A 19,388-nucleotide genomic window follows, 5' to 3' on the forward strand; every position below is an offset into this window, starting at 1 on the left:
AAAAAAAAATTCATAAAGTATAGTGATTGTATTTATATTAGAATAGTTTTGATGAATTGCTAAGGGTATTTACTTCTTTCCTTCATTCAGTGATGCAGTGGTCAGGTTTGTAACTGCCCAGTGTCAATCTCCTTTTCCACCTTTCTGACCTGCAGGGGTCATTTATGTATATATTTTTCACAGTATATACAAATCATTTCAGCAACACTGAATCCAGTTTTTAAATCCATTTTCTCACACCCTATGTATTTATTATTACCTCTGAAAATCAGAGGCACTCTCAGCCTAGTGGTTGGGATGTTACACTGTGCAAAGTTACTTCCCTTTGCTGACAGGATTCGCTGGTAGTGGGTTCTGGTCTGAGATTTTCCCTGATTATGAACCAAGGTCGTTAGTTCCATTCCGATTTTCTAGGAATGTTGTAATGATAAGCATAAAAATCAGCCACATGGAACTCCATGAAAGAACCAAATCAAGGGCTGGTAATTTGGTCTTGAAGAACCACAGGAATGGGGTTTCCAGGGATTCACCAGGGGTTAGTGTATGGGGTATGGCAGTGTTTAAAACTCCCAAAATTCCAAGCCAGACAGCCGGACTAGTAACTTTAAAAAATTACCAGTCCAGATACACTGAAAGTACATGTGTTATGATTGGTTATCGTAACATGAACTGTCCAATCGTATGTAGTTTAACATAATTTTCATAATACCATAATACCATAATAACTGACGACACGAGAACCTGTCTGATATTAGGAAATATTTACACTTAGGGGTAAAAATATCTACCAGACCACCGGACAGGCTACTTTTGAAATTTGACCGTCCAAGATGAAAATAGACCGTTCCGGACGGTCGGGCGGGCGGGAATTTTAAACGCGGGCTATGGTTACCAAAATGTGAAGCCTTAAGATACACTGTTTGTTGCGAATATGGCAACAATAAACGTAAGGACTGATATATGTTTAAGATGATCAGAATTTCAATTTTTCAAATCCTGTGAAAGTCAGTAAAAAAAACAGGCAAATTTAATCTTGTTAAATCACTACAGTTCTTTTCAATCTTAAGACAAGCAAAAATAGTCTGTATTCAAGGATGATATGTGCGCATGATGTGCCAAGTTGATTTTGATTTCATGGATAGGTGCACAATGTTATCTTTTCACAAAGTCTTTTCGCAGTTTCTAAACCATCTTTCCACAATATGTTCGATTCATATTTTATGTGTGTCCGTCCCACTTCCATCTTATCACAGAAACACATCTCTTTTTGTATATTTTTCTTTATTTTACGAATTAAATTAAATTACAACCTGATTCAATCGGCTTACACCCGTGAAAACCGGTTAAAACTGGTCTTCAGCAACCCGTGTTTGTCATAGGAGGCGACTAACAGGATTCTTTCAGGTTCACTGACATGTCATTGTATACCAGTTGCGTAGATTGATGATCATGCTGTTGATCACTGGATTGTTTGGCAACAACAAACAACAAACAAACAAAAGTGCATCCCGTACAAGTGGATTTTGTCAGTGTTGTTTTAAAATGTTGGTGCCACAACAGTAACATCCAGATCCAGTATTGATGAACCTTATTGTACACAGCATATCATGCATATAATATTGATGGCTACTTCTGCGAGCCTATCTTCTATTTGGAACAGTTCAAGTATGGAAACATGCTCAAATTTATCCTATAAATATATATATACTGTTCCTGTATAACTTGTGAAGTCAGATATATTTTTTGGGAACTATTTAGTTCAATCTTTAAAGCTTGAAACATTTTCCATTTTTGTTATTGTATGCATATTATAATTCATATATGATGTAGTGTGATCTTGAATTAAGCTGGAATTAATCTGAGTTATCTCCCCATAGGTTGCACAAGCTTACACTTCGATTGAGCCACCAGGGAGTTTCACAAGGAGAACAAGTGGAATCGGGAACAGTGTAAACTCAAGCTGGGACCAAGAACATCTGTCAGATGCCATGCTGACGATCCGAACTTCACCCTCGCATATTAATGGCTATCTCAACAGAGCCTATCCTGGTGGCATGCTCAATCTGTACTCCAGGCAGGACAATGATAGTGAAAAGTCATTTGAGGGGGAAGAGGAGTATGAAGCTTAATTTTGCAATGTTGAGAAACAGTATTGACGTGGAATTGCAGACTGTGGCCTTGATTAAACATTGTCGAGGGGAAGATTTTGACCTGACATAAAAAAATGACCTGATTGAAGAATGTCAAGGTTGTGGTTGTGATCTTGATTCAGCAATGTCAAAATGGAGGGTGTAACCTTGATTGAACAATGTCAAGGTGAAGGTTGTGGCCTTGATTGAACAATGTCAAGGTGAAGGTTGTGATCTTGAACAATGTCAAGGTGAAGGTTGTGACCTTGATTAAACAATGTCAAGGTGAAGGTTGTGACCTTCATTAAACAATACCAAGGTAAAGGTTATGATCGTCAATTTCTGGGTAATGGTTATGGCCTTTTCAAAGCTATATATATCAGAAGTTTGACCTCTGCTGACTAAGAGTCACCGATGAACTACATGTATTTGAAAGTATTGTCTGAAGATCTTCCGTCGATCTGCCTATACCTTCAAGTACAGGAGAGCGACTGCACCAAACTGTAAGATACTTTGTAAATATGAAGTCAGGTGTAAAGGTCTTTTGTGCTGAACCATTTCCAGTATGTACAGATTAGTGTGGTATAATTTACTTGATAACAATGTTTTCATGCCAACCCAAATTTAACCACAACAATTATGTACAAAAACGGTAACAAATATCATTACCATATTGAATACAGGTTGCTTTGGTGAATTTTATGTTTTATTAAATGCTACAATGAATGTGTCACTTACCTCATTATGAAGTTGCTCTTATGGAATGAAAGTAGAAACATGAAGCAACAACGATGATATTAGTCCCACCATAGCAGCAGCTTATGAGAAAATACATATTTTTGTACATCTACTTTGTTAAATGGTACGAAGTCAATTTCACATTGTTTTATTCCACCAGTTACTCTCATGTGCTGGTTTATCATGCATCATTCCTGTTTGAATGTTTTTGAAAAATACCAGTTTGTTTTATTTTTGTAATTTATGTAAACTGTCTATATTTGCCCCTGTCTTAATCTTGGTTTGGGGGAAGAAATGTTTCTTCTATTCATAACACTCCAGTAAATTGTGATATACTTGTAATAACTGTCCATCTTTGTTATTACTGTAAAATACCTGTGTGTTTAGTGGCATGCTTGTCATTGCCTGTGAAGAGTTGTGTCCCTTAGCTGTGTCTAAATATACCAATTTACCAGATTATGATCCCTGGTTGTCGGACCTAGCGGACAAGGTTTAACAAAATTTGGAAACCAGCTATGGCAAGTGATATTGTTTGTATATATTTAACTGACATTCTCAACATGGATGATTTATGTTTAATTTTGAAGGAAAACCATTAAAACTCCTTCAAAGTTTTCGAATACTTTATGAAATCTGATTACCTATGTTTTTATGTCAGTCTCACATTATAATGTGACAATTATTATCCTATATCCTGTCCAGACAAAACCGTCCATTATCATGGTGATTGATTCCAGACTTGTATGAAAACCAAATTGTCTGTGATTGCAGTCATGAAACTTTGCACGTGCTGTATTCGACCCAATGAGTGCCGCTGTGTGGGGGGCCTAGTTCTTGCAGTTTTGATTGAATATTCAAATAAGAAGTTTGATTCTCTACATGTGTGATGCCCATTCTTGCTTTGCTTTATAATAAGAATAGTTCATTTGTGTGGCGTTCGTCCATCCTAAATATCATGCTCCAAGTGCACAGCAAGTTGTTAGCCTGCTCAGAGGATCAGCGTGCATGCCATTTTCATTTTCAAAGCCCTGAGGAGTATACAACCCAATTTGTTTATTATTCACTAGAAGGTCAGGCCATGGAACTATTCTTTTTTGAATTCTGTATAGTTTTCCCAACAAAAATTAACTGCACAGCTGATGTGTTTATGTCAATGAATCTTAGGATGTATGGTTTGGGGTACAACTGACATTGGTTTATTGCATGTTGCCAGACAACATTCTTTATGTTCAGGCTCTATGCATCACACACATTCAAAATTAATGCTAATTTACATATTTGTTTGTATGGGATTTTCCTCAGATGCAAAAAGTGATTGGACTGTGATTAGAGACCAGTTCCTGAATAATGTTCAAATTTGTAACTTGTTTTAAAAAAAATATATAACTTTCATTTTCTCACCTCCCCCTGTCACCCGTTTTGGCAACCTCCTTCTTTTGTTGTTATTTTTCTATGACCCCATTTTACCACTTCAGTCCCCCCTCACTTACAACGATTCCCTGATCCATGAGGTGCTTATTTGGTCGAATTCAGCAAAATGTTGTTATTTATATATCCAGTTAATTTATTATATTGTTTTGTTTTGCCCAGTTTCATATCCTTTGCTATAAAGTCACTGTTATCTGGAGCTGAATATTCTGATAATTGTCTCATGTACACAATATATTCAAACACCTATCCGTCCGTTTGTACAATGTTGGATCTACTATTTTCTTGAATGTTTTCATGTGATGCGACTGGATGTCAGATGTGGAGAGTGGTTGTAATTATATGAAATCGGGCAGCACTGTTGTATTTCAATGTGGGTGACATGTTGTATATTTGTATAGATCTGGTCAACAAAACCAGGAAACAAGCTTCTTTCTATAACATCAAATTTGTTTCCTTTTCTGGCAATCTCTGTGTGTCCTTTTCGTGATCAGTAAGATTTTGATCATTAATATTTGGGAGAAGTCTAAAGGAGGGATGTTTTCTTACATGATATTAGTTTTTTCCTGGAACTTGTTCATTTTTTCGGTAATTACAGGAGTGTCATCCCTAGATGAAAAATTGGTTGGAATGGACTGAATAAGATAAACAGAAATGTAAACATGTTTGTTTTTGTGTGATTGCATTTCGTTTAATACCTGACACAGACTGATGTGTAAGCTGTCTGAAAAAAGGACGAGTGCATCCTTCACCAGTCTGGAGTTGGCAGATGGTGACTGGGATTTCAGGAGGTGGTGCCTTAGATGTTGGGTGAGAAAAGCAGGTGTGCATATTTCACCATCTGTATTCGGCAGATGGTGATTGAGAAAACCCTGTGCACATCCTTCATGCATTTGGATTTCAGCAGATGTGTGTGAGAAAATCTGTTGCCGTCCTTACAAGTCTGGATTCGGCAGATAGTGGCTGAGAAACATTGTGTCACATCCTGCACCCATTGGGATTTCAGGAGGTGGTGGTGAGATGTTGGTTGAGGAAAACAGGTGTGCACATTTCACCATCTGTATTCGGCAGATGGTGTTCGAGAAAAAACGTGCACATCATTCGTCCATTTGGATTTTGACAGATGTGTCTGAGAAAAGCAGTTGTGTTCTTTCAGCCATCTGGATTTGGCAAATGGAACCAGAGAAACCAGATATTCATTCCTGACCCATCAGGATTTCGGCAGGTGTGTCTGACCATAGAGAGTGCATATACTACCAGCATCAGGATTTCAGCGAATGTATCTAAGAAAAGCAATTGCACATCCTTCATCCAACAGGATTTCGGCAGGTGTGTCCGAAGAAAGCAGTTGCACATCTTTCACCCATCAAGATTTTGGCAGATGTGTCTGAGAAAACCACCGGACATCCTTCACCATCAGGATTTCGGCAGATGTGTCTGAGAACTGTAGGATATATCTCTCTGATTGGTGGGGAAAATTAGGGACAGTTCATGACTGTCAGTGATATGTGTATGGATACTGGAAAAATTGTCTCTAACTTGCATCAGCTGTTATACAATAGGTAATTGAAATTATTGGTACAGAGTTCCAGTCTATGTGGTTGAATTTGTATATGGTCATGTTCTTTAAAATCTATGAGAGTGTTGGAATGTTTTTTATGCATATATTTCGTTGTCCAGTACAAACAGGATCCAGCTGTCGGACATGTTGTTTCACAGAAAGTTGTATCAAAGTCTGAACAAGCAATATCCCAGTAGTTCTCTGGGTGCCGTTGTACAAAACAATCTTAGCGCTAAGGCTACCTCAAGTCCATGTTAAAGTATGGGAGTTACGGCCACCTTAGTGCTAAGATCGCTTTGTACAACGGCACCCAGTATTGTATAGGCTAAGTAATAATGGTTCTCAGGGGCTGTATCATTGTGATGACATGATGTCGGATACAAATGTTACAAATGTCGGATGTTACAAATTCAAACATCCATGCGTCATCGTCAGTGTTGATTGGATGAATTTCCTAGAAGTTGCTTTTGAAATAAACATTCGATAAAAAAGCAAACTAGGAAATGCGAAAGAAGCACAATTTTTTTTATTATATATATATATTTGGCAAGTTAAACAACTCTGGAAGGGTCCCCCTTACATCAAATAGGATTATATGTCCTGAAGTCAAAATTATATATGTTTTCAATGGTGTTCCTGCTCCGATGGTTGAGAGTTTTGAAGCATGAATGATTTTTCAGTTTTGACTCATAACATTTTGTCTCAGATCTGTGATATGTTTGTTTGGTATTTTATGTGTACACTTACATTGGTTTGTTTTAGATATATATTCCATGATTTCATTTCATTCCTGACAAATTGCAGAGGCTTGGACTTCCTAGTACAACTGGTGATGTTAATATTCCTTTGGATAAAATCTTATGACAGGTCATTCAGAAAGTGCACTTTCTGATATCATTTGATAGTCCACATGTTAGAAATACACTTTATTACTTTGAAAATATGTTATTATCATGCTCCTATTTTAATTATCATCTTAATGTCTATGATCGGTTCTGACGTAAGCTTCCGATAATATTCAGGAATCATTTTGACCCCTTACTTGACTTATTTGGCTGTGATGAATCACATATTTCAGGATTTGTCATCTGCTACAGGCATTTGACACATAAAGGATTCATATTTTGTTTATGGCAAAACATTATTTACCTATTCAACATCACATTGACGGAATGCTGGTAAAAAACCCTTAAATTTTGAGCCCTCTAAACTTTCAATGTGCCCATTTTATGTGTTTGTGAAGGAGATATCAAAGAGTTATCTCCCCCTTTGACCAAATTCAAAATTAATACGTTCATGTTGTCTGTGAACTTCACTATTTGGGTTTATAGATCTTTAATAATGATAATTTTGAAGCTTTTAGTTAAAAATAGAAACATATTTCGCAAATTTCTGTATATTTTCAGTTTTTAGCGTTAACACTTTCCCAGCCCTTAGAAAATAACATTAACTTTTGCTTTCCATTCTGTGGAAAATGTTTTCCTATGAACAGACATGCTGTTTGTGTGTATCATTGCAACCCTAGAAATTAGTTCTTTTGACTTCAACATTTCATCATGATACTCCAAGGATCTGTGGTCAACCGAAACATTTATTTGTGTACATATATTGTGAAACATATTAGTTTTCTTATGGAGAGTTGGGTAGTGTATTAATTACGTAAATACAGGTACAATTAAAAGGTGACACTTTTCCATGCATTTCATCAAAATATCATGTACCACTAGCCAGAACACTAGATTGTACCAGGGACTAGTATGATATGTACATTCCAATTTGTGTCTTGTAATTTGCCATATGTATCTTTTACAAAATCATAAAAATTAAACATATATTTTATAGAATGGCTTGAGTCATTATTCCTATGGGGTGGTGGGTTTTGTATTTATAGTCAATAAACCATTCCGTTTGGACTAACAAGAGATTATGGAAACAGGTTGATGAGATTAGTGGCAATGGTTCCATTCACTCTGCCCATTTATGTCACACTCTGGAACAAAGTTGCCTAACTGGATCAGAAGTGAATATACTCATTGAAGGATTGAAATTTACCACCAAGTCTTACCTAAACTGGGCTGTGAGCAATCCCTGTTGCCAGTAATGATTTTTAACCCAAATAGTTAAGAAGTGAGATTTTTTATCTTTGTTCCTGTTTCGAAACGATGTTGCTTTTTGGGGTAAACGCCGAATTGTTTTTGGTTTCAAGCATCTTTTAGGTAATTAGGACTGTTAGCAGATTCTGATCACCAACATATAGCTGGAATATTGCTGAGGGGTGCGTACAACTAAACCCACCCCCTCACTCACTCATACTCCAGTATCTGACTGCCTGATAAGATGGTGTTTCATGTTTCCATTCGTCGCCAATCTTCATCGGGAAGGGGGCGGTGGGGTAGCCCTGTGGTTAAAGCGTTGGCTCGTCACTCTGAAGACCCAGGTTCGATTCCCCAAATGGGCATAATGTGTGAAGGCTATTTCTGGTGTCCATCGCCGTGATGTTGCTGGAATATTGCTAAAAGCGGCGTAAAACCAAACTCAGTCAGTCAGTCAGTCATCGGGTAGACGTCAGGCTGTGAATTGGTGTCGCCTACAAACACTCAACACAAAAGGAGACTGACCGGGTTCTTGATTGAAGCTTGTCATGGAACGATTGTCTGGATCTTCGCTCAGGATATCAGTCCACTTAAGACGGTTATATATAGATGTAGGATTACAAACTTTTTTTAAAAAAAGAAAGAAAAAGAATAATGCGGTGCAAACGGTCTCATATTACTACGATGGTTTGGAATGACGTCCCGTCTGTTTGTACAAAACCTCATCCCTACTGCAGTACTAAAGGCCCCTTTACACTTACTAGTATTTAACATTGACAGAAATCAAGGAGAATCAGCCAGAGAAAGAAATATATATTTACATAATTCGACCCACATTTGGGAGAAAATGTCAAAATATACATTTTCTTCAAGCTTTGTAAGAATGCTGTTTTACCACTGTTTACTGGCGCGCGACTCCTAAATATGCAATCTGACGTTTCAGTGACAGGTGGCCACGTTTTTATGGGATTCCTCGGTGTTTTGATGACGTCAGGGCTCATTTGAAGAGCATTCGGGACGTTCTGACTGTATTCGAGGTACATTCAAGCTGTATTCCAACTGCAGTTGAAATATTCCGATTCATTTGAAGAATATTCCACCTGAATTCCAGCAGCAATCGAGATGCATTCCGAATCATTCGAGGCGCATTCGGGACATTCTGACAGGATTTGAAGTGGCTTACCTTTTCCAGTCTCCCTAGTATACGTTCAGAATACTTAGAATGCAGTTAGAATGCACTACAAATACCGTTCGATATTTTTCCACTTGGAATGTACCTCGAAAGTTCAAAACATTCGGGCATGTTACAAGAATTGACCCGAATAGTTGGCATGCATTCGGAATGCAGTAGTAAGTTATAGAATGCAGTTCGAATTTCCAAGAATTTTCATTCCGACAGCATTCCGGCTCATTTCTCCTCAAGTGTAACGGGGATATAAAACCGGACATTTAGGTTGCACTTCAGTAACCCATGCTTGTGGCGACTAACGGGATCGGGTGGTCAGCCTCGCTGACTTAGCTGACACATGTCATCAGTTCCTGGGAGCGGCGGGGTAACCTAGTGGTTAAAGTGTTCGCTCGTCACGCCGAAGATCCGGGTTCGATTCCCCACATGGGAACAATGTGTGAAACCCATTTCTGGTGCCCCCCCCCCCCCATTGTGTAGATCGATGCTCATGATGTCACTCACTGGATTGTCTGAGTGCGGCGTTAAACAACAAACAAACAAACGCCCTGACGCTTTTTTGACAAGCAAGGGTATTCTGATGACCAATTCTGCCCCGGATCTTCATGGTCCCCACAGATCACCAAACACGAAATATGAACTGCATCAACGAGAAGGGGTTTGTTTTTAAATTTTATTTTCACAAACACGAAGTAAGTAGATATCCAGGTAAGTACAAGGGCACTCTTTAGCGGTGATTGCGGATAAATAGCCATGGCAATAAACAAGGAACTATTTCCGTGGTTCTGACATGATACCATACAACAAACGCAATGATGAAATATCGGATTATCCGTTATCAGAAGATATACCTGTTTCTAGATGGCACATCCTGCAAATGTTGCAGAAGGTTCCAACAAATCTCAAAGATTCCTCTGAAGAAAACAACAACCCAGGAACTTCCCACAGACTTCTTGAATGGCATTTACAAGTGATACTCACAAAGGAGGTACATTTTATGGATGTTGGCTTCTGTAATGGGCATCCATTAAAAACAATTCTACTTTATTATACCACAGTTGGTTCCTATGCATGCCATTTACTGAGTTACTGAGTTAGAATTCACAATTATGGTTCAATCTACAGGTACTAGAAATTATTGCCATCAAAATGGTGTAATATAGTTAATCGCCCCAAATTTCGATCTTTTTTTCACTGTCCTTTTTAATATCGCAGATAGATAAGTAAACTAAGGTATCCGGTGTGCAGGTCTAAATGTAAACTATATTTAATAAGTTGATAACGGCAATTCTACGTTAAGAATACCAACCTCTCTACGAGTCATTTTATGGAAAGTTCTGAAGATAAAATTATCAACATGGAGAAACTAGACAACGTTTCACAAATATTGTATCACGTCATATGTGATTGGAAATTGCATATATTTTCTCCGTTTTAATACAAATGACTTAAAATGATTATTTAATTTACCGATGTACACAAAAATATGACAAAACCACGAATTCTTTCATTCTCACAACACTGGGTTCTATAACTCATCTCTTCCAATAGCCTGTTTAAACTGCATTTTGTATTCTTCTTCTTGTCTCCGGATGGCTTCGAAATCAGGGTCATACTTTGGCGCGTCCTTGGCACACCGGAAGCCGACGTTGCTAGACGAGTAGTCAGGAGCTTGGGGCATTCTGGGAAAAAGAATTAATGAACTACTATAATGATGAATTAAGAACAATTTTGCAGGGACGCAGAGAGTAGTCCGGATTATGGAGAAAACCGGTTTACAAAGAGTCCATTTTTGACAGATTCCACCATTATATCCTTGTGTTTTTCCTGTTAACATCAGTCGATATTTTTCATTTATTCCTCAGTCATTGGACATTATGTCAGTTCTGTCATTATGGACAATACACGTTTCAAATGATCAACGTCCCATAATGCAATAGCGACCTTGTTTTGAAGACATTCTCAGTGACCTTTATATGTAGAAACGTCGCCGTTATCGCGGTTTTGTACGAGGTCATGGCCTGTATCCAACAGTGTCATCGTGTTTGTATTGATGTATTGGTATTATTAATTGTCCAAGGTCAGTTAGAATGCTAATCCTACGGTAATTAATCGGTCATTCCACATCTAAACTAAACTCCGGTATACCCTGGATCTTGGTCCAGCAATCGGGAGGTACTGCGTCAGAAGATGTTTGTGATTCTCGGCGTTTGTTCACATTTGGGATTACACTTTCTTTGTAAAGTACGGATTCTAGTTCATTTGTCGAACGCACCTAATCGCCATCACACAACATCCGACGTCTAACCCGCTCACGGCGGCTTATCAACATCTGTCGCGGAACCAGCCCATTCTATTTCACTCACTTATGAGAGTCAAAATTCGGTGTAAATTCTGGTGCACGATAACAGTGTCATGTCTGTGTCATGTATTACTGATATCCCTCTAAGTCTAAGTTTAATATCCTTTGGGACGGTGGGGGTAGACTGGTGACTTAAGAGTTCGCTCGTCACGCAGAAGACCCGGGTTCGATTCCCCAAATGGGTACAATGTGGAGCCCATTTCTGGTGTCCCCCCGCCGTGATGTTGCTGGAATATTGCTAAATGAGGCGTTAAACCATACTCACTCACTCACTCACTCACTTAATATCCCCAACGATTGTGTCCTAATTAAGATTCTACCAAGTATATTTATCATCCAATGTCACTCAATAGAACACTAGCTTGACTGTCAACATTTGATCGAATATTGTACAACTAAAGCAATTGTCTGTAACACGTAAACGTATGTAGTTTTGGTTTACACAAACGGAATAAAGAATTGAATTTTTGAAAGAATCAACGACACCATTTTTGAAGCTGTACATATTTATATTCACTCAACGAAACGATAAAACTAAATCACGTTTTTGTGTCCATTTATGTTCTGAGGTAAACAACCCTGATGTTGCATGTATTGATAACAAATATACGTTTATAATCTTTAACAGTGTCTTCTGCGATCTTGTCAATGTAAGTTCTCAGCCATCTGAAGGCGACAGATTTAGCCCGATCTCGTTTGTATATAAGTCGTGTCCTGTTTGTATAGTGACCTTGGTATTATTTCTGAACGAATTAAAGATAATCTCTAGCCTACGAAATTAACAGATTTCACACACAAACAAAAGAACCTTGGAACTTTCTTCACACTGTTGCAGTCTGGCCTTGCCACATAATGTATACAAGACTTGTATGAACAATATTTGGTATACTTGTTTCAGGGTCTCTATAGGGGCGGTGGGGTAGCCTAGTGGTTAAAGCGTTCTCTCGTCACACCGAAGACCCTGGTTCGATTCCCCACATGACTACAATATGTGAAGCCCATTTCTGGTGTCCCCTGTCGCGATATCGGCGGGATATTGCTAAAAGCGGTGTAAAAGTAAACTCACTCACTCAGGGTCTGTATGACAGATTACCATCTTGTGAGTGTAAGGTTGTACTGAAATAATTAACCACGTCCATCATCCTTACCTTTGGGATGTTCTCACGACATAAGTGAAGTCTCCGTCATTTTTGTCCATGTAGGAGCCTCCCTTTAAGATGTGCTGCGTCTCCTGAAGGTCGTGGGGGATGAAGGGCCGGTAGTAGGGGCTGGCGGTCCACTCCCACGTGTTGCCTACCATGTCATACATCTCTGCAGGCACAAACACGAAAGATGCATTTACATTTAGCAACATAGGAACATCACTTTTTCATTTCGCAAGGTCGGAACATCACTTTTTCATTTTGCAACATAGGACAATCCTCTTTTCATTTTAATAGGACAATCGCTATTTCATTTAGCAACATAGAAACATCACCTATTTATTTTGCAACATGGAAAATTCTCATTTCAATTTGCAACATAGGACAATCACCTATTCATTTTGCGACATAGGAAAATCACCTTTTCACTTTGCAACGTCGGAACATCACCATTTCATTTTGCAACATAGGACAATCGCCTTTTCATTTTGCAACATAGGACAATCCCCTTTTCATTTTGCAACATATGACAATCCCCTTTTCATTTTGCAACATATGACAATCCCCTTTTCATTTTGCAACATAGGACAATCGCCTTTTCATTTTGCTACATAGGACAATCCCATTTTCATTTTGCAACATAAGACAATCCCATTTTCATTTTGCAACATAGGACAATCCCCTTTTCATTTTGCAACATAGGACAATCCCCTTTTCATTTTGCTACATAGGAGAATCCTCTTTTCATTTTGCAACATAGGACAATCCCCTTTTCATTTTGCAACATATGACAATCACCATTCATTTTGCAACAAATGACAATCACCATTTCATTTTGCAACATAGGACAATCCCCTTTTCAGTTTGCAACATATGACAATCGTCTTTTCATTTTGCAACATAGGACAATCCCCTTTTCATTTTGCAACATATGACAATCGCCTTTTCATTTTGCAACATAGGAAAATCGCCTTTCAACATTTCAAACACACCATTACACCATTATACCAAACGTGCCGTTACATTTTACAGCATGCAAACACGCATTTGTCTTAAAGGGGACTGACAGTTTGTACACAATGTTCACGGATATAAAGACAGGCATACAGTTTTAACAAAAAGATTCTCTAGATATAGAAATGAAAATCCCACACCATGGCTATAATGTGATGGAGAGGTGATTGCAGCTGCTTGAAATTTTTTATTACCCGTGAAGATCCGGGTTAGAATTGGTCTTCAGCAACCCATGCTTGTCATAAGAGGCGACTAATGGGATTGGGTGGTCAGGCTCGCTGACTTGGTTGACACATGTCATCGTTTCCCAATTGCGTAGATAAATGTTTATTTTTTTGAACACTGGATGGTCTGGTCCAGACTCAATTATTTACAGACCGCCGCCATGTAGCTGGAATGTTGCTGAGTGTGGCGTAAAACTAGACTCACTCACTCACTCAATGTTTTATTGGAGTCTTTAAATATTATACGAATGTTTCTTGCGATAGATGATTTCGAACAAATTCTTGTATAATAACTTACTGAAATCATTCTGGGGTCGGTAGGCGTCTACAGGCGAGGTACCGTCAAAGCCATCTGCTTTAACATTCTTTTTTGGGGAACTTTCCCTGAAACGAAATTAAAGCTGTGTTGAGGAAAAAGGAAACATAAAATGGTGTCTTGTCGATTAAACATTTAAAACTTTAGGTCCGTGAAAATCCGGGTTAGAATTGATCTGTAGTAACCCATGCCTTGTAAGAGGCAACTAACGGGATCGGGTGGTCAGACTCGCTGACTTGGTTGACACAATTGCGTAGATCGTTGCTCATGATGCTGATCACTGGATTGTCTCGCCCAGACTCGATTATTTACAGACCGACACCATATAGCTGGAAAATTGCTGAGTGTGGCGTTAAACAACCAACCAACCAACAATCAGTATGTCAGTCTGTAGTTTGGTCCGTTTTCGGTGACTGACATGTTTCCATGGAAACTGACCTACCTCCCAAATGTTCGCTCTCTTTGATTCCCACAGGTCGCCCCAAGGGTACTGGACAACGTGATCTGTAAAGTGAGTCAATATGTCTTTGATATATTCGCCAATCAACATTTGTGGTCAATATCTGCGGACAGATGTCCATTAACTAGGTTTGCCATAGTTTGCAATATGTCAGGGCTTTGAGCATGCAATGTGCATGGATAAACGCGCAATATAAATGGACTATTATTATAAACGGACTATTATAGTTTCGTATCTTCACTAATGTGTGAAACCAGAAGCCGGTATACAGAGTTGCGTCCCTTGGGTTTCCGGATCGTATGTTCGAATTCTAGATTCATCTTGTTTATGATAAATGCAACTCACTCAGCCTTAAATAAACTGGCTGTGCAGCTATTTGATATTATTAGGATAATGGTGTATTTTCAACTTGGACGCAATAGTGCGGCAAATGTTAGTTTAACGGAGCATGTCTTACTTACTGAGCTAACAACTGAGGTTTAAGTGGGTGAGTTTAGTTTTAAGCAATATTCTGGGACACCAGAAATGGACTCCACACATTGCACCCATGAGGGGAATCGAACCCGGTCGTCGGCGTAACGTGGGAACGCTTCAACCACAAGGCTACCCCACCGCCCCTCGGATTTAAGAACAGGGACGGGGTGGTTTCGAGGCAATGATCAGAGAGGACTTCTGAACAATCGTGAGCGTCATGACATATAGTCCAGGGCCCCGTTCCTCAAAGCGATCGTAGCGCTACGACAGTCGTAAGTCTATGTTAAAGTATGAGAGTTACGACTGTCGTAGCGCTACGATCGCTTTGAGGAACGGGGCCCAGGACATGTTACTGCTGCTGCCCAACCAGTGAAGATCCGGGTTAGAATTGATCTTCAGTAACCCATGCTTGTCGTAAGACGCGACTAACGGGATCGGATGGTCACATTCGCTGACTTAGCTGACACGTGGGAGCGGTGGGGTAGCCTAGTGGTTAAAGTGTTCGATCGTCACGCCGAAGATCCGGGTTCGATTCCCCACATGGGTACAATGTGTGAATCCCATTTCTGGTGTCCCCCGCCGTGATATTGCTAAACACGGCGTTAAACCAAACTCACTCACTCATCCTGAGCTGGTATCACTGTGTTCGGCACACAGACAAACTTACTAAGTTGAGACCCACGTGCAGCCCTCTCCCACTCCGCCTCTGTGGGGAGCCTCTTCCCCCTCCACTTGCAGTAAGTCTCGGCGTCCTGGTAACTCACGTGCACGACAGGGTGCGACCAGCGTTTGTCAACCAGAGAGTCAGGCCCCTCGGGCTGGAACCATCAAGAAACACCACCAATAGTGAGGGAGAGAACATGAGAGAATGTGGAGAGAGACATCAGAGAGAGAGGGGAAGGAAAGAGCAGCAGACAGAAAACATCACAGTTAAGAGAGACGAAGGAAAGAGCAGCAGAGATAGGAACATCACAGAGAGAGAGGGATGGGGAGAAACATCACAGAAAGAGAGAGGGAGAGCAATATAGAAAACATCACAGAGAATGAGGAAGAGAACATCAGCAGGGAGAGAAACATCACAGAGAGAGAGAGAGAAGGAAGAGCATCGGAGCGAGAGAGAGAGAGAGAGAGAGAGAGAGAGAGAGAGAGAGAGAGAGAGAGAGAGAAGGAAAGAAAGACAGCATCACAGAGAGAGAGAAGAGATACAGAAAACATCAGAGAGAGAGAGAGAGAGAGAGAGGAGAGAGCATAAGAGATAGAGAACATCAAGAGAGAGAACATCAGAGAGAGACCCCAGAGAGAGAGAGAGAGGGAGGGAAGAGTGTGTGTGTGGTGTGTGTGGGGTGGGGGTGGTGGTGAATAATATCAGTCATTTTTGCGAAGGTTGTACTTCTGTGTACTTCATCGATGCTTACTTTTTTTACTTGGTGGAGGGATGACACACTCAAATATCACGCACATACAAACAAACATTCACACCATTACGTTTCTGTCTTGAAAACCCCTCCAACCCATAATGGCCAGACCCTAACTCACGTGTTCCCAGTTTGCTTTTTTCACGGCTAGCCAGTTGTCTGCCCCTTTCACGGACATCTTCTTCTTGGTATCGGCAGACACGTGATTCTCAAACACCCAGCTCCATCCCTTGGTCTCCGCCTCCGTGCGGTACCTCCGCTTCTTCATTGAAAACTCCCTGGAAACAGGCATGTCATGAGTGAGTGCGTTTATAATCCATTTTTAGATTGGTGTACTTGATTATCTTATGCCAAAGTATCAGGAACAAAATAATTCATTTTTTTGGTTGTAATTTTGCCAAATATGAAAAATACATCGACTTGGCGTTTTCAAGGTGTTTTAGTATATTTTGTGATACAAACAAATTAAATGTATTTCTTAATGTTATAAATTGGATTCAGTGATATGAATAGTTTTATGATATACAGAAGTTGGCCATAAGTGAATCATCATTAGTGAAATCCCCGCTTATCTCGACTTTTACACAGCGCATCTCGAACCTGGTATCGAGAACAAATAAGAAACTCCTTATGTTCAGTATCCGTTATTTCATTTCTTCAGTATATGACCAGAATAATCGTCGTGGTGGAGCGTCAGAACGTACCAGAAGTGGGCGTTTGTGACGGGGTACATATCCATATAGTAGCTCTTTGTGTGTCCCACCCGGAATGGATACTCTCCCGTCTCAGACTTCGGGTCGTTGATTCCCATCCAGAAATCCGTGGACTTAAACAGCTGCATTGGTGTAAAGTGGTTGTACGTGAGCATGACTGAAACAAAGGGAGACAACCGTGTCATAACTGTTTAGGGATGTGCACGTTACCCAGTGTGGAAAATAGCCACTGGCCCGCTAGCCCGTGGCTAGTAAATTTCCAAACGGGCAGTAAATCTCTAGTCAGTGGCCCGACTGGCTAGTGAATTTTCATGGGTCATTTTGTAAATATATCACTCTCTACGACTTGTTAAGTTTTAATACACAGGCAAGATTACGGCCTGATAAAAAATGTTCATTATATTAGCAGCTTAATGATGAAACCTGTGTTATGCTGACAATATCTTATTCTCATCTATTTTTTAAAATCTTTTGCTTAGTTTCTACATTCAAATTTCGGGCTAGAGAATTATTTTGTGGGCTAGTAACTTTCAGGCATAGCTAGCCCGACTGGCCAGCAAAATTTGGAAACTATTTCTCACACTGACGTTACCACACATAAGTGTTCTTTTGTTTCCTTTCTTTGATTCCTAACGTCGCACTCAATACATTCCAGCTAAGTGGTGGAGTGAAATAATCGAGTCTGGACCAGACAATCCAGTGATTGATATATGTGTGCAACGACAAATACAATTCACATGAGGCCATGCAATCAACCAGTTCCCGAGCCTGACCACCCAATCCACGAAGTCACTTATTACGACCAGCACGAAAACCTATTGTGACATAGATTCCCATCTTTGATCAGTATCCTGACGGACATACAATATAACAGAAAAAATACAGAACAGAACCATAAAATGGGTCCTGAATCCAGAAATTCGGTCACACAGGCAAATTTCACGTCACGTTAACGCTGAAGTATAGCAGACGTGATCTTAAATTTCACCTCGCACTCACTGAGGGGCGGTGGTGTAGCCTAGTGGTTAAAGCATTCGCTTGTCACGCCGAAGACCGGGTTCGATTCCCTACATGGGTACTATGTGCGATGCCCATTTCTGGTGTCCCCCGCCGTGATATTGCTGGAATATTGCTAGAAGCGGCGTAAAACCATACTCACTCACTCACTGAACGCGGCGGAAAGCAACCTTCACACCGGCTTGACCGCCATCTTGTGATTATCTCCCCTGACATGCGCCTATTTGACTTCACGGCAATCAATACACCTTTACGTGTGATCCTTTCAGTTGTGAACATAAATATACGAACATAAAATGATTTATTCACATGCTGTAAAATCAAATACACGAACATACCTTGAACGCCGGGTACACGTGTTCAGAACGGGTTGGACGACCAGGTTATAAATGATTCGTAACAATAATACTGTTCCCGTTGCCTCGTTTTTTTAGTTTTTTGGTGTGTTTTTTAAAAGAAATAACCCGATACATTACAATACGGTACCTCATAACGGTAAACTGGTTGTATAATATAATGACCATATTGTTTTCTTATTTTTACACCTTGATAAATGAACATAACATATATCCATCAAAACAAAACAAAATCGTTTCATTTTATTTGTTCTAATCTATGATTAGTTTATAAAACAGAATGAACAATACAAACAGCATGAGTAAAATAATCATAAATATAATAGTATCACAATGATGGTTAATATAGAACACAGAGTACAGGTATATTTCGTTGAAGTAATTCGTGAATGGAAAGTAATTGAACTCTTTACAGAACGCTGTAGCAGTGCCTATGGGGTGTTATCATAAAGAGAAACATAATTATACTTACTGTGCTTGATATTGACGTCATGCGGGTGAACATCTTCTCCATTTATTCTAAAATATCCCCAAAATACCAAAATAACTGACAACCACTTCTTCAGTATCCCCATCGTGGTAGCCATGTTTAAGCAACGTCATGGACAGTTATTGACGCCTGTTGTGCTGCACCAGATGTGACCACGACTTCGTCACAGCTGGTGCAAACTCCTCGCCGAGTGCTGAGGGTGCGCTTTTGTGTAAAACCAATTCAAAGGTAATACACTAGCGCTGTTATTAATTGTCAATAGCATGCATA

General features: G+C 39.7%; 2 protein-coding genes across 6 annotated transcripts in view; one reads left to right on the forward strand and one right to left on the reverse strand.

Moving 5' to 3' along the window:
* LOC124287109 (myosin-11-like) overlaps positions 1 to 4,442 on the forward strand; it is a 67,542-nt gene extending 63,100 nt beyond the window's left edge. For all 5 annotated transcript variants that reach the window (XM_046723592.1, XM_046723591.1, XM_046723588.1 and 2 more), the window contains one exon: positions 1,878 to 4,442. In XM_046723592.1, the coding sequence (XP_046579548.1) occupies positions 1,878 to 2,129 (252 nt within the window). In that variant the 3' untranslated portion in view covers positions 2,130 to 4,442. The remainder of the gene's footprint in view (positions 1 to 1,877) is intronic.
* Positions 4,443 to 9,794: 5,352 nt separating this feature from the next.
* On the reverse strand, positions 9,795 to 19,262 carry LOC124287098 (inactive C-alpha-formylglycine-generating enzyme 2-like). The gene is made up of 8 exons (XM_046723578.1): positions 19,101 to 19,262; positions 17,247 to 17,412; positions 16,664 to 16,820; positions 15,795 to 15,945; positions 14,559 to 14,697; positions 14,176 to 14,261; positions 12,646 to 12,808; positions 9,795 to 10,817 (listed from the first exon to the last, which is right to left on the reverse strand). Exons 1-8 carry the CDS (start codon positions 19,213 to 19,215, stop codon positions 10,664 to 10,666), a joined length of 1,131 nt encoding a protein of 376 aa, XP_046579534.1. The 5' UTR covers positions 19,216 to 19,262; the 3' UTR covers positions 9,795 to 10,663.
* Between the last annotated feature and the right edge of the window lie 126 nt (positions 19,263 to 19,388).

This window comes from Haliotis rubra, unplaced genomic scaffold (genome assembly GCF_003918875.1).
Source record: "Haliotis rubra isolate DU_JTF1 unplaced genomic scaffold, ASM391887v1 Scf4, whole genome shotgun sequence".
Classification (NCBI taxonomy): Eukaryota; Metazoa; Mollusca; class Gastropoda; order Lepetellida; family Haliotidae; genus Haliotis; species Haliotis rubra.

Excerpts from the sequence above, each read along its gene's own strand:
- LOC124287098 (XM_046723578.1), bottom strand. The coding sequence starts at position 19,215 with ATGGCTACCACGATGGGGATACTGAAGAAGTGGTTGTCAGTTATTTTG. Across the intron at positions 12,809-14,175 it reads CCGACCCCAGAATGATTTCA|AGATGTATGACATGGTAGGC; the intron begins GTAAGTTATTAT and ends TTGTGCCTGCAG. Across the intron at positions 10,818-12,645 it reads GTCGTGAGAACATCCCAAAG|AATGCCCCAAGCTCCTGACT; the intron begins GTAAGGATGATG and ends TCTTTTTCCCAG.